The following is a 15,516-nucleotide window of genomic DNA, read 5'->3' as shown; positions in this document are numbered from 1 at the left end:
GAGAGAGAGAGGGAGGGAGGGAGGGAGGGAGGGAGGGAGGGAGGGAGAGAGAGAGAGAGAATGAGAACAGAAAGAGAAAAGAAGGAAGGAAGGAAGGAAGGAAGGAAGGAAGGAAGGAAGGAAGGAAGGAAGGAAGGAAGGAAGAATTCTATAGCACAACCAAATTGGTTGAAGTGTTTAATATGAAAGATGTAAAGTAGGAATGTGGGAAGAAGGGTCTGAGGCAAGGTTTCTGGGTAACCCATGAAAGGTGTCTAGCATTCAGGAACCTTCCCAGTTTAAGGAAAGCAAGGTCTCAGGCAATGCTGGTCCCCAGCACAAGGTGGGAACCATCTCTGGGCAAGGGAACCAGAGGGGCCTGCCAGGAGACACTGCCACACTGCCTCCACCTTTCTTTTCTCTTTTTTCTTATTCTTTTCCTTCCTTCCTTCCTTCCTTCCTTCCTTCCTTCCTTCCTTCCTTCCTTCCTTCCTTCCTTCTTTTCTCTTTCTGTTCTCATTCTCTCTCTCTCTCTCTCTCTCTTTCTCTCTCTCTCTCTCTCTCTCTCTCCCGCCTCCTCTGACTTCCACTGTATGCTTTTTACCACTCAGCTGTCATCTCTTAGCCACCTTGGTTGCCTGTCTGTCTGTTTTTCTTCCTCCTCAACTGTCTGCATCTGGAGTATTAAGAGATTGAAGGCAAGCCACCTGCGATACCCACCTAGACCTTTCACCTTTGCAGCAGCTGTGTCCCCCAAGACTCTGCAGACCAGACACGGAGTGTGGGAGGCACCTTGAATTTCCTATTACCTCTGTCCTTTGGTGATGGTGTGGACAATTTATACAACCTGTTAACTATGGCTATATGCTGTCATAACCTGGGTCATTTCCCCATTTAATATTGTCCATAAACACTAATAAAACTGTCGGAGAGCCTAGCAGACCAGGGAGAGAAGGAGAGATGTGGGTTTAGAAGGGGCAGAAAGGAGCCTGGATTGGGTATGGGCCGAAGCTGAGGGCGTTGGGTAATGACCTGACTCAGTCAGGGTCTGAGCTGCATCATCTGACATCATGTTTTCTTCCCCAATCCTGTTTTTGTCCTGGCTACAGTGTGTCAGATCCTCCCCAAGGGAGTGGTCGCTGTCCTGGGACCATCCTCCAGCCCCGCCTCCAGCTCCATCATCAGCAACATCTGTGGAGAGAAGGAGGTGAGTGCAGCTGCTTTGGGGATGCTGCCTTCAGACTGCATCCTTGAATGCAGGAAGTGCCCAAGGAGGCCAAGCTGTTAAGGACATCATCCATGCAAATCTGAGGTAGAATAGCCCCTGGGGGGACATGACCTTTTCCCACGGGATGAGAAGATGGAAGTTTGACCACAAGATTTCCAAGCTGAGCTCAGTGTCTTAGGGCTCCAGGTCAGGTCCGTACCTGCAGTGTCCTCTCTGTGATGCCCAGAGATGGAGGCTGGTGGTCTAGCATGAGGCTAAGGGGGCAGAGGTCTGTTTGAGCTCCTCACTGTGGTCAGTGTAGGCAGTGTATTGGTGGTCTGTTCCTTGGGATTCTGGGGAAGAACGCCTTGGGAGGAAGAAGCCACCGCTCTGTTTTATTGTGAGAATAAACTGTCAAAGCCTCGGCTTTCTAAGTGGGTAGGAAAGAGATTCTATTTTGTTTTCCTCACCGCACTGGTTCCTGCAGTTGCTCTTCCAAGCGAGATGCTGGTCTTCAGATGTGACCTCTGACTCGGAGTCTCTCTGGACCCAAAAGCGTGGAGGCCATTTCCTCTGGTTCCAGTTCATGGGACAAACACATGATGGAAGAAGACAGGTTTCCTAGCAACTTGCACTGTAGAGAGCCTGCCATTGTCGTCATCATTGTGGGCCCTTTTAGAAGCTTCTGGTCTTTCACCTGCAAATATATGCCCAGAAGACAGTGAGCTAGAGGAAAACACTCTCCCCACCCCCACACACCATCCATGCCTCCCACACCCCTTTACCTCCATCCCCCCACCCGCACCAGTCTCCCTATGTCCCAAAGCCTTTCTTTACCAGAACACAGGAAGCAGATGGAGCTTGGGCTCTGGGAGGAACATGGGGAGGCATCGCCATCTCCCACTTGTGCTAGAGACCTGAGGCTTGGTTTTCCATCAGTGTCTGATGCTTGAGAATAGCCAGGTGCCCTTTTTAAGAAGGCCTAACATCCCCTCAGCAAGCCACCCTTACCGAAGTGGGGGAAATCACTGACAGGCTTCTGCCTACCCAGCTTCCTGGAACTAACCCCCTTGATACCATGATCAGGGTTTGCAAGTACACCCTGGTTCTCTAACCCCCTCTCAGAACTGTTATGTGTAAGCATTTTATAGCCCAAGTCCCAAGGCTAGATTTGCTTGTCACAGACCTTCAAAACACCCCTGCCCCAACCCCCTGCTCAGTTACCATAGAAGATGCTTCTTAGGCAAGCTCAGACCACAAAGGCACGTCCATCCTGACACAGTGTGTCACAGGCTCAGCCAGGAGCTGACGTTTATTTTAAATCTCTCTCGCTGTGCTTCAGGTAACAGTCAAGTGTGGCGGGTTGTTACTCCAGCCTTGACTCTGATCTTCACCCAGCTAGGTGGCCAGCATTTGAGTGCCCACATTTCTTTGGCTTATTCCTTTTCCTTTCTGTTCTCTCCCTTTCTGCACCTCCCTTCATTGGCCTTTGCTATCCATTCCAGAAGAGCCCTGTCTTGGAGCTGGAGCTGTTTCCCATTGGCTTGCAAGACCCTCCACAGTGTGGCCTTTCAGGACAGAGGCCACAGGAGCCTCTGATTTACAGCGCCCCACACTGTCCAAGCAGGAGACACTGCCCAGACAGCAGTCAGGCAGTTATCCCTCCTCAGTCTGGTCATGTTCTTTCCAGAGCGACCTCACCTGCCACTCAGCTTATGCATTTTGGTTAATATTTTATGAGGCCTGACTCGGGGTAAAGGCCATGGAGTCTTCACCATGGGCTCCAGACCTTTAAATGCCGCTAATATTTCTGAGACCCCACATGGCTGGCTGCTTCCTGCCTCCTGCTCCTCCCTCAGCCCACTGTGGTGACTTCCTGGGATGAATTTGCAATCATGAATCAATCATGAATTGATTTTTCTCCAAGAGAAAGAGAGAACAAACCAGCAGGGTGAGGCCTAGCTATCCTTGCCCAGGCCACAGAGCAGCTGGCTGCCTCTCCAGCAGCCTACCAGAGGGCCCCTGCTAGTGATTGAACACTTGTGTCCATCCTGGAGAGACCACTCCATCCTCTCCTTTAGCTGTGTACAGCTAAAAGGGCCTCTGGAAACTTCTACAATTAGAGAAGGGGGGAAGGGAGGGAAGTGAGGCATTGCCCAGGCACTGACTGTGTGCGGGTTTCTGGGCTGGTTTGCTCTTGACACAGAATCACGTTCTCTCTTCCTGGACTCTCAGAAACACCCGAGGTCCACTCTGTTTTCATGAAGGTTAGCCAGGTTAAATGGTTTGCTCCTGAATCACACAGTAGAACCTAGAGGCAAAACAGTCTGTAGACTCCAAAAACCATGTATCCTTCTCCTTCCCTGAAGGACCCTCCCCAAATCCAGGGCTGGGAGCTATGAATTCTTCAATGTCTCCAAGGGCTCCCCAACATGGGGGAGCTAATGGGCGGGGCTCTTTTGGCCAGCCGCCTCTGAAGCTCTGTGGACTGCCAGTCACACAGGGAGGAGTTGGATCAGAGACTCCAATGTCTGGATCTGAATGAGTCAGGGCACCTGGCCCGTCTCCAGCTTTGCTCTTATCGGGCTCACTTGTCACCTCCCCTGCCTTCAAGGTGTATGTGTTACTCACTTTAGATCAATTGTATGGTATACAAAATTCAGGCAGGAGGAAAAGCCCCGGTGACATGCTCTGAGCTTGAGAGACAGCCCCCACACTTCAGGCTTTTGTCAATTCCGCACTGTGCAGTCCCTGCTGGGGGGAAAATATGATTGTGTTCTTCTGTCCATGGTTCAGGGGCTAAGCCTCCTTGAGTTCAGTAATTTTCGCTTTGGATTTTACTAGATCTTTGCTCTCTTCCCATCTCAATTTCCAAAGAGCTCTGGTTTCTGGCAGACTTCTTTCTAAATCGTGAAAGGATAAGATGGTAGGATCCTACAGAGCCCTTCATAGCATCATCCCAGACCCCTGTAGCAGAGCCTCTGAGCAAAGCCAGGCAAGGGAAACGTCTGTAATCGCATCTGACTAATCCATTCTAGAAGCCGAGCACCCCATCAACAGGAAATTCTTCCTGCTGTCCACTTTTCAATCCCACTTGCTTTCGCATCAGTACGGACTCACGCTCAATTTTGGCTTTCCCAGCTCTGAGTACCAGAGATGAGAACATCTGAATAAAATTAAGGTGGATGGCAGCTTATTACGATTTAACTTTCCCATTACCTACCAAATAGCCTAAGCTGTCAATAAAGCCACCGTGGGTGCCTCTTAATATCTCTTTCCCAGCAAAGAGAAGGAACATGGCACCTTCTGGAAGCATCACTCGTAGACGTGCTGGGAAGCCAGCACTGCTCTGATGAATCCAGGGCAGGTGTTTGTCCGTCTGGCTCCATCCAAAGGCTCTGAATGCGCCTCAGGATCACTGCTGTCTGCCCCACGCCCCTGGGATTTACGCAGGAAGCTTTCTGGAAACTACTATATACCAGCTATGTTGGGTTGTACTGAACACCTCCTCTCTAATCTATAGGGAACGGTGTGCCTCTTCTTGCTATCTCTGCTCCAGTGTATTCACTACAGACAATATACTGTAAGGACTTCAAGAGTGATTGCACTCTTACACTACAGAGTATGTACCAAGATCTCTAGCCAAAGGGTGACTCGTTCTGGGTCTTGCCGGGAATGCTATCATGTCGTGTAACCCCATGGACTTGGAGCCCAGGTCTCTCTTGCTGCTTTTCCTTTGGTGTGTGTCAAAGATGTTAAGCCAAAGAAAACCTGCTCAGGCACAGCCTGGGTCACCTGTCCTGCTTTCAGTCTCTCTGTCCTTCTGGATCTGGATCCTCTTTGCTGTTCTGTTTTGCCCTTCTTGCCAGGTCCCTCATTTCAAAGTGGCCCCAGAGGAATTTGTCAGGTTCCAACTCCAGAGATTCACCACCCTGAACCTTCACCCCAGCAACACCGACATCAGCGTGGCTGTGGCTGGGATCCTGAACTTCTTCAATTGCACCACCGCCTGCCTCATCTGTGCCAAGGCAGAATGTACGTATTCCCAGGCTAGCCCCATGTCCAGACAGGCTGGGCTAGCTACATGTCCAGACAGGCTGGTCATGTTCATTGATGTTCATTGTTCATTTATACTAGGCTGTAGGCACCTGGGCTTGCAACAACCCAGGAAGGAGGTATTCCTAGGATCCTAGTCTGACTACAAACAGGTGCAATTCTCTCTCTCTCTCTCTCTCTCTCTCTCTCTCTCTCTCTCTCTCTCTCTGTAAAAGAGAAACAGCAGTGCCCACAAGCGCCCTTTGGCATGGAACTAGGCTGCGAGAGAGACTGGCCAGCTGCCAAGTCTCTTTGTATCTGCAAACTCAATTCCCACATTTTCAGCCTCATTGTTAAGGAGATACAAAGAGAGAGGGAGAGAGAGGTGGGAACAGAAAATTGAATGCATTTGTACTTGATGAGCTGAAGAGTATCTTCCCCCGGGAGAGCAGGTTTTGCTGATGGAACCAGGTCCAAGGTCAATCCCTGATAAAGCATCTACTTTTCTCTTTCTGCAAACACAGGTTTGGAAATGCATTTTCTGTGTGTCGCACACAATTTGAGACGTCAATGTAGTGTTTATGAGATTTAGCTAATTTTGAGTCAGCAAACATGTGTGTTCACATAGTCCGTGTGGCACCTGTATACCTGCTTATTGTCAGTTACAGGTTGGCCACTGGTGTATACTGGTGGCCGGTGCTTGATCTTAGCCTGCCACCTGCACAGGGGAGGTATGCAAGTTGTTCTGAGCCTGTAGGTCCTCATGGGCTGTATTCATTTATGGAGCTATGCTCTCTTCTGCCAGGACCTGAACGCTGATCTGAGCAAGGCCTCCGTCTCTCCTTGAATCCAAGTACTATCTAAAAACAAAACCACAGGACAGGTCAGATGCACCCACTTCAGCAGACCTTCACCCTTGACTGCCTCCACATGTGTACTTTGTATTTCTCCTCCAGCTTTCCTGACTGGTTTACTTGGCAAAACCTGCTCTCCTATATATTCTGTCTGTACCTAGTTATTACAACCAGCCAGAGGTTTAAACGACATGGCAACCCCCATTTCCAAGTCGAGGATGTTGAGACTCACTCACAGTCCTAAGCCGTATGAAGAAGAACTAAACAGGTCTTCTCCAGACAGCCCAAGCTCCTTGAGTCCAAAGTGAATACAAAGGAGTGCAGACCACTGCCTGCACTGTGAGCTATCCCCCGATAAACTGTGCTAAGTATCAGGTGAGCACTGTGGCTCATGAGAAGAGATTCTCTGAGCCCAGAGATGCCAGGAAAGGTTTCCAGGCTTCAGTGGGGCTTCAGATGAACCTGGAAAGATTCAAAAGACTTTGGTTAACAGGAAAGAGAGATGCAGGCCAAGGGAGGGGAAAGGAAAGAAGAGAGACTGGATCTATGTCTGGGGAGGAGTTGGCTCCATTAAGAATGGGTACGGATAGGAGACAGAAGGAGGTTGAAGAAGGAAATCCAAACCCTTGGGTGGCAAGTAAGGGAGTGTAGACATGGGTCATGCGTTCCAGGGACTCTGGAGATCTCTTCCCTGAGAAATGGCCTCAGCAGAACGGTCATTGTAATGTTGGGGTCACCGTTAAGGGACAACTAGTTTGAGTAGATGAAAGTGAGGCCAGGGTTGGGGACCTGAGTTAGACTTATAAGGATCTGAAGACCCCCCCAGGCCTGGAGGGGGAATGCTGGTTCTGAGGGGTTCTAGCAAGCAGCTCCTGTGAAGGCTCACACACATGGGTCACGTGCAGGAACACAGCAGTTCCTCTCACTGTCAGTCAGCATGGGTGCTGAAGCAATTAAATACAAGAATGTGACTTTGTAGAAAATGGGGTGTGTTAGTGTTCTCAGGCTGGGGGCTCACTGAAGGGTTTTAGCAAGGGCTGAGCGAACAGATATCAGATCCCTTCAGTTCAATAAAGGAAGAACTCCAGAGAATAGCGGGCCTTGTCTAGAGTCCCACAGCTAAGTGGTAAGAGTTGAGGCTAAAATTCAGGTTTCCTGGAAATAGTTCAATGTGTTGCCAGCGTTTCCTTGGCATTTGTCAGACTCGGTTCCTCTGGATCCAAGCTGACCTGTGCAACCGTCTCAAGTCCCTTTTCACCATTTAAATTGAAAATCTGAATTGAGTAAAATGAAATTTTCAGAGCTGGGTGTGGTGGTGCTCCTCTGTAACCTTAGCACTTGGGAGGCTGAGACAGGAGGATTGCTGCAGATTGAAGCCTTCATAAGCCACAGAGCAAGGTTCTGTGTCTTTTGTATATATATATATATATATATATATATATATATATATATATATATATAATTAGATAAATTTACACTAAAAATTAAAATCCCTCAGTCTCACTATCCTCACTTTAGGTGTTCAGCAGCTCCGTGTAGCCATTGGACACCAACTAGCAAGTGCTAAGACAGAACAGCATAGCACTGCGGAGAGCTCCCTTGGACAGCATTGCTTTAATGTGAATGAGTATGGGCAAAGAATTCTGTGGTTAGAGAGAGAGAGAGAGAGAGAGAGAGAGAGAGAGAGAGAGGTGAATGGAGGGTAAAACTTCATCCTCTTTCCTGCTCGTGACGACTCACACTTCCGCTTGGCATGGACATTCCAGGATGCCCTCAAGACTCACAAAGATGTGGTTATCCATAGGATGGTAATATTTGGTGGAAGGTGGGGAGTGCTGTGCTTCTTCCCTCTGTATGTAGTACTCAGCATCAGTGGGTGATGTCCCAGAATCGAGCTCCTTCCCCATGCTAGGAATTGACTGTGACAAGGTCACTCTAACCGGACTTACACAGTGGGGGTTGGGGAGGGAGTTTATGAGCTAGAGGAGAAGGGTGTTCGAAATATCTGGAGGCAAAAATTGTCTCAAAGTCTACCTCAGTGCTAGCTAACAAGAGCTCACCCTCCCTCCAGGAAATTCTTTCTTATGTCTAAGCCATGGTCCATCTTGCTTATAAACTGAGCGTGTCTCTCTCCTATAGCTCTTATGGGGCTTGGGGGGGGGCGTCTGTGGCTTGGGTGTATGTGAAACAACAACTCTATACTCAGTACTTTGATGGGTACTGCAGACTCCCAGATCGGTACTCTTTCCCTCCTCTCCTCAGGCATGCTGGAGTGGAGAAAACAGCACTGGGTGTTTTGTTTTGTTTTGTTTTAAGGGACTTTAAATTCTTATCACTGCAAAGCCAGGACTCTTCTTTGGGTCTTCCTACCTTGGTCTGGGGCTTGCCTCTCAGTGTCTCATCCTCCCTCTCCCCAGTTCTGTACACACAGCCCCAGGGTAGTACATGAATATGGGCTCTGTCTGGTAGGAATAGAGACTTCTGGAGCAGAGGTTCCCTACCATCCTGGAAAAGAGGAGAAGTGTGGCTCAATATACTCCAGGGTCTGGAAAACTCGAGGATGTCCGGACATGGGCTCAGGGCCTCTTCAGCCACAGCATTATGTGCTTAGAGAATTCATTAGGTTGCTTCGACTTCTGTCCCCACACACCAGGCCAGGGGAAGGAAGGTGGGGCAGGCAGGAGAAATTCAAGGGCAGAGAAGATTAAAAATCTAATCAAAGACTGAGGAAATGAGGGGCTGCAGGGGAATGTGGCTCAGAGCTCTGGATGAGACCGTCTTCCATCTTCCTTATTAATGCTGGGCCAAGAGTCACTGAGGGTAGAATTAGGAAGGGAAATCTAATTCTATTTCTCCACCTTGGAATCCCATAACGGGGCTCTTTCCACAGGGAGCCGACCATGTATGATCCTGTTTCCCAGAAGGAGTTTTTATTTTAATAAGCAGGTTTGGGACCAAGCAGAGATACATGGTGAATTACGTTACTTTTCTTTAATGAGAAAAAAAAGGTCAGAAAGTCTCTAAGTTTTTATTTCTAAGAAAGGTCGAGGAGATGTGAGTGGCCCTGCCAGGGCCCTCCTAGTTCTCTCCACCGAACCTAAAGGAAGTTGTCCATTTGGAGGCTTCCAAGTTGAGTTGTGGGTGCCACAGTGGCTATACCAACACACGTGTCATGATCATAGGAGAAAGTGCCGCCTAAGAGAGAGGCAGGGTGGCAGTGTGAAAGAGAACCATCCTGGGGATAAGGAAATAGATGTTAGTGAAGTGCCTGCCACACAACCGTGAGGACACAAGTCTAGAGCCTCACAGAAGTGATGTAAAAACCTAGTCAGTGGTGAACAGTTGCAATCCCAGGGCTGGAGGAGCAGAAGCAGGGGGCTCCCTGGCTACTCGGTTTAGCCAAATTGCTGAGCTCCGGTTTTAGAGAGGCCCTGTTCCAAAACATAAGGACAGTAATTGAGGGGGGGGAGGGCATCTAAAATCGACCTCTGGCCTCTGCTTGAAAGCATACACACACACACACACACACACACACATACACACACACACCCATCTTACTCTTCCATGTATATTAAATATACTCTTACACACACACACACCCATCTTACTCTTCCATATATATTATATATACTCTTATACACACACACACACACACACACACACACACACATAAGGGTGGAGGGAGAAGAAGAGAGAGAACGCCACACTGCTGTAACCCAGAAGAGCTGTTTGATGCTCAGCAGATACTCTGCCTTTCTGAGCCGTTTTTCTTTTTTCACTGTTGCTGAAGCCCAATGAAGTGATTGGATGGGAAGGTCCCCGCACCCAGAGGACGATGCACATTTGGGTACTATTGTCCTACCCGGCAACTGGCTGACAAGGTGGGAACTGAGCAGAGGACACTATGGCTTACTACCCAGCATGCTTCAGTAGGTATTTGGGGCAGTAGTGGACATTCTCCATGAGCCACTGTGAGAAACCTCTTGCTCATAATGTTACAGACATAACCGTGCACCTACAAGCTGATCTTGAGAGGGGACAGTGACCCCATGACCCAGTGACATTTACTGTGTACTGAGCACTGCGCTAACAGTGTTTATATTATCTTAACCTCAAGTTCTCAGGCCCTGGTTTTTATCCTTGATGTTAACGCAGAACATTTAAATCCTACAGTTTAAACTGGAGAAGTGAAGATGACCATTTATGACGGGTTCTGTTATCAGTATTATTTGCAGGAAGAAAGGTGAGCTGACATCCAATTTCATTATATGCAGGAAGAGAGTAGAGGTGACATCCAATTTCAAGGTCACATGGTTCCTATCTCCTCTGATCCATGTAGGAGAGACAGGAGTGAGGACCACCTTTTCCTACATGTGGGGAGCACGGAGACACCGTCCCTATGTGGGTGGTATAGTTGGAGGCCAGGTGCTGGAGCTGAACAGCTGTGCTTGGTCCACAACTGCCCGGACCTCTGTCTCTGTCAGCTTCTTCCCTTCCACCTCAGCTCTATAACCTTCTCCACCTTCCTTGTTCCTGGGGCCAGCCTCAGGCATGCAATGGGACAGGACAGAAGCATTTGAAAGACATTGTTTCCACACTTGAATCTGAAATATACCCCTCACCATGCAGTGACCAGTCACTCTGCGCTCTCATCTTCTCTGGCCAGACTCAGTTTCTCCAGCTAGGTAGGCTGACCCTCAGGAAGCTGAAGGAGAAGGATGTTGAATTTGAGGTCATCCTGGGTTACAGAAGGAAAAGACCTAGTCTCCAATTGACCCCCTCCCTGAAAAAAGTAATTGGTGTCACAAAAGGACATTTGACAGCCATGCAACCTGGGTTTGACAATTGGCCAGAGAAGAAAAATGAGCACTTGGCAGGGTCAAGGTCACCAGGCACCACATCACACTCATTTAATGTATTACATTCTCCCCAAGGACCTCCCCAAGGTCCTCCCCAAGGTCAGTCTAGCAGCATTAGCTGATTCCCCCAGGACTCCACAGTACTTCCCTCCCTGGGAAGGGAACACTTCCCCCCCTGGGAAGGAAGCACCCCCCCCGAAGGGAACACTTCCCCCCAGAAGGGAGCACTTCCCTCCATGGGAAGGGAGCACTTTCCCCCTGGGAAGGGAGCACTTCCCCCCCGGAAGGGAGCACTTCCCACGGTCAAGTGCTGTAATGGGGGAGTCAGCGAGTGGAGGAACAGAGGAAGTGGGCTGAGAGAGGACCAGCCAGACTAGATACTGTTTTGTATTTTCCTCTTTGAGATGGGTTGCATGGGTCACAGGATGGCCTCAAACTCAGTGTGTAGCCAAAGATAACCTTGAACTTTCTGACCCTCCTGTCTCTAACAACTGACTGCTGGGATCATGGTGTGAGATCTCTTGCTCAGTTTATATGATGTTGGATGGAGGTTGAAGCCAGGGATTCCTGCATGCTGAACAAATGCTCGACCAACTGAGATCCCCAGGAGCTTGAGGTAGATATTTTTTTGTAGTGTGTGTGTGGGGGGGGGGGGGGGCGGGAGAGAGACAGAGAGAGAGAGAGACAGAGAGAGAGAGACAGAGAGCGAGACAGAGAAACAGAGAGAGAGACAGAGGGAGAGACAGAGAGAGACAGAGAGAGACAAAGACAGAGACAGAGAAACTTATAGGAGGTGGTTCTTTTCCTTCTGCCACATAGGTCCCAGGGGTCAAATCCAGGGATCAAATTCAGGCCATCACTGAGCAATCACTGGGCAGCAAGCACCCTTGACAGACCCCTCTCTCTCTCTCTCTCTCTCTCTCTCTCCCTCTCTCTCTCTCTCTCTCTCTCTCTCAGCTTTCTTCACTAAACTTGGAACGTCTTGAATCCTCTAAACTGGCTTGCCATGGAGATGCCAGACCCCTCTGCCTCTCTGAGTCTGCCTTCCTCCGAGTACAGATCCACAAGCCCTTGCCACCACACCTGGCTTTTCAGAGTGTTGAAGAGCCAAACTTGGGCCTCTATGCTTGTATAGGAAGCACTTGACCCTTGAGCCGACTGCCTAGGTCCTGCTTTTAGATTTTGATATCGGATCCTCTGTGTCCCCTGCAGAGACATTATTCAAGCATCTCTGTCCCTGTCCTGTGTCTATAACCAACTCTAGATCCACTGTCACAGCCTTGATGTCCTCCCTCCAGCCCTGGGGCCCCTACCTTCTAGTTCTGGAAACCAGCCTATGCCCTTCCTCCCAGAGCAGCTGCCTGTTGGGTTCCACATCGACCCACTTTGGTCCTGATGCAGACTAATGGGTTCCCCCAGGCTCCTCAGCGGAGCCTTGGCAGCAGGCCTGCCGCTGGGCCAGCATTCTGTTTCCATCCTACAAGGGAGAAAGACTGGGGTGTGGGTGGTAGAAACCTGAAAGGGGGGGCAGAGTTTAACCCCTGTGATGGCGGCTATGCCTGGGAGATCCTTAGTTCTAGTGAAGAGGTGAGAATGACACCGGTCCAGCGGCACCAAGAAGTGTATGCTTTCTCTTCTGTGCATCTCCCATGGCCTGGAAACAAGAGTACCGATTTCTGGGACCTGTGAGATGGGTTGTTAGCAAACATGATGGCCCGTGCTGGAACTCCAGGATCCAGATGGTGGACAAAGCGCTGGCTCCACAGAGTGTTCTCTGATCTCCACATGAGCATGTGTGCACACATGAGTGGGGATACACGTCCTCTCTCTCTCTCTCTCTCTCTCTCTCTCTCTCTCTCTCTCTCTCTCTCTCTAACACAAATACAAAGTTAATTTTAAAAGATTTTTGTTGGTCCTGTTTTGTTTTTGTATCCTGTTTTAGATTTTCAGATTCAGAGGCTCCCAGAGCTGGAGATATATGGCTTTTCTCTCTTTCTACCCCCCCCCCCCGGCCACAGTTTAATTCGCTGCAGAAAAGTCCATAAGAGGGTCTTCTTGGTGATGGGGATCTGAACTGCCACACGTACAGCCCATTGCATCACTAGACAGTGAAACCTAGATGCTTCCCCAGGGCGAGCAAGCCTCTCTCCCTGTGACATCTAACCCATCACAGTCCTGAGGCCTCCATGACCAAGTCTGTCTTCTGACTGCCTTTCCCATGTTTCCTCAGGCCACATTCCTCCCGTTAAGCTGCCTGGGGACAATGTGAAAGGCCTTCCCAGGCACTACTGTCCCCTGGCCTCAGAGTTACTTCCTCCAGTTTTTAACTTAGTCCGATCCAACAAGTGCGGTATACTGGCCTTTCCCGGGGCTGTGCAGAAGTGTCTGAAAGGGGTTCCCTGGCTTTCCTGAGGTGAATCATTCAGGTATATGGTATTGTAGTTGGATGGTCCCAACTTACATTTTCAGACCTTTACTATTGGCAGAAGCAGTGTGCCCTCCGTGGAAAACGTTCTTAAGGGGCTTGCGAGATGGCTCAGTAGCTAATGTGTGCCAGACAGGCGCAAAGACCCAAGTCTGGGTTTTCCAGCACTCACATTAAGAACTTCGGGGCAGTAGCATGTGTTTTATAATCTTGGCACCAGGGAGATTGAAACAGGAGAAACCATGTGTTGGGCATCAGCCTAAGTGAATTGCTGAGCCTCAGGTTTGGGGAGAGGCTCTGTCTTAAGATGTAAAGCAGAAACTGAATGTGGGAGACCCCGAATATTGAACCCGCTCCGTCCACCACCCTCACATCTACCCTACATGCTCATGCCATGCTTGAAATTTTCATTTAGACCCCTTCCCTGGATAATGGTATTAGGCCTCACACTTTTGGGGGATACTGGGCAGTGCTAGTAAGTCATGTGATCACAAAGGGTGTGCAGCCACCTCACACTAGAGCGTGCAGTGCGTGGTGCCATTAAGCCACCGTGTGTTCCACACCGGCAGTGTGTGCGGTATGTTTTCAGATTATGAGGGCTCCAGCTGACAATGGCCTTATCAGGATTGAAAATTCAAGGTACTATGTATGCTGGTAAATATTTTATGTGATTTATCAGCAGGGGCTATGATTTAGGTGCTGGGTGATTGCTCCTGTAAGTGTTGTCGGGGAGAAGGGGGTAACGGAAATGGGCAAAGACTTAAGAAAGGAGGGATGTCTTCAGGAGGAGAGGCAGGAAAGTGCAAAAAGAGACAAATAAGATTTGCAGAGGCCCTTCTGGGTGACTGACACCTCCATGCTGCTGGACTAACTCTGTCTGATCACCTTGCTCCTGATCTCCCAGACATGGAGGCACGGTGGGCTGGGGACATTGTCCCACTCGCTCCCTTGCTGTGCTTGAGTCTCAATACTGTGCTCATTTTTGGCCACTCCAGGTAGGGGAAGGGAGAGTTTTCTGATGGGTGGTCGGGGTGGGTGTACACCTATAGGGGTGCTCACTGCCCTTGTGCTTTTAGCACACAGAATATGGGGAGAAGCAGAGGAATGTGGTGGTTTTGTTTAAAGGGTAGCAGAGCACCGGGGGTGAGAGGATCAGAGGCCACAGATCGATTGGAGTGGGGTCTCTTGTGTGTCAGAGGCCTGGGGAGCTCCCCAAGAGCCCAGGGCAACCACCAGGATGAAAGGGATGATGGGTCCCTGGGCTGCCTTTGTCAGACATTACCATTCTGTCTACCACCCTGCTGTATTCCCCCGGGCTTCCTGGTCTCACACTACTGAGTGGCTTTGCCCATCTCATACATTTTGGGTTGGGAGCCAATTAGCCTCTTTCTCAGGTCTGTGGGGTTCACTCAACTTCCACATTTTAATCACTCCGGCCTCAGGGATCACTCAATGCCTAGGACCTGACTGAGACCCTGGAGTGCTCTCTCTGTGCCCTCTACCCTGACCTTCTGGTGAGAACAGTGCCTTTTGGGGAAGAAGCTCTTAGGTCTGTGTCTGGTGGGGCATAGCCTCTGATGTCATCTCAGAGGATGGTGCAGTATGCCCTCTCTCCATCTTGCAGCTAGGACAAAAAGAGGTCTGTTCCCACAGGAGTCTAAATCCACTCAGGTCACTAAACAGAACGAGCGTATGATTTAACTTTACTCTCCACTTGCCTTACTTTAAACGCTGAGGGCAGGATTCATTGTATCTGCCTGCTGTCTGTGTACATAAAGCCCCCCAGTGACGTATCTCCTTCAATGAAGCCACGCCTCTCTATCCTTCCAAAGCCGTTCCACCAACTAGGAACCAAGCTTACGAGCCTACATGGGCCATTCTCTTTCAAACCACCACACACCACGTAGCTCCTGTTTGTGAAGCAAGTTATTCCAAAGTTATTCCAGCCCACATCTCTCACCAGGCAGCTCCCAGCTCCCTGGAGGACCTTCTCAAGACTTGGGGAGAAGTAGTGGTGGGAGTGGGGGATGGGCAGGACACAGACACAGGAGAAATAGGTGAGCCATAGCGTCCCAGCTCTCTCTTCCATCAGGCCAGTCCTCAAGCTCCCACTCTGGTTCCTTCTTACAAAACAAAACAAAACAAAACAGAACAAAA

General features: G+C 49.6%; 1 protein-coding gene across 1 annotated transcript in view; it reads left to right on the top strand.

Moving 5' to 3' along the window:
* Grik4 (glutamate ionotropic receptor kainate type subunit 4) overlaps nucleotides 1-15,516 on the top strand; it is a 174,614-nt gene that overhangs the window by 12,550 nt on the left and 146,548 nt on the right. Inside the window, exons 2-3 of the mRNA XM_028755739.1 lie at nucleotides 1,089-1,186; nucleotides 5,056-5,221. Of these exons, the coding sequence (XP_028611572.1) occupies nucleotides 1,089-1,186; nucleotides 5,056-5,221 (264 nt within the window). The remainder of the gene's footprint in view (nucleotides 1-1,088; nucleotides 1,187-5,055; nucleotides 5,222-15,516) is intronic.

Source organism: Grammomys surdaster, unplaced genomic scaffold, assembly GCF_004785775.1.
Source record: "Grammomys surdaster isolate TR1022 unplaced genomic scaffold, NIH_TR_1.0 126086, whole genome shotgun sequence".
Taxonomy (NCBI): Eukaryota; Metazoa; Chordata; class Mammalia; order Rodentia; family Muridae; genus Grammomys; species Grammomys surdaster.
The sequence above is the reverse complement of the archived record's forward strand: the minus strand, read 5'-3'. Positions and strand labels throughout refer to the sequence as shown.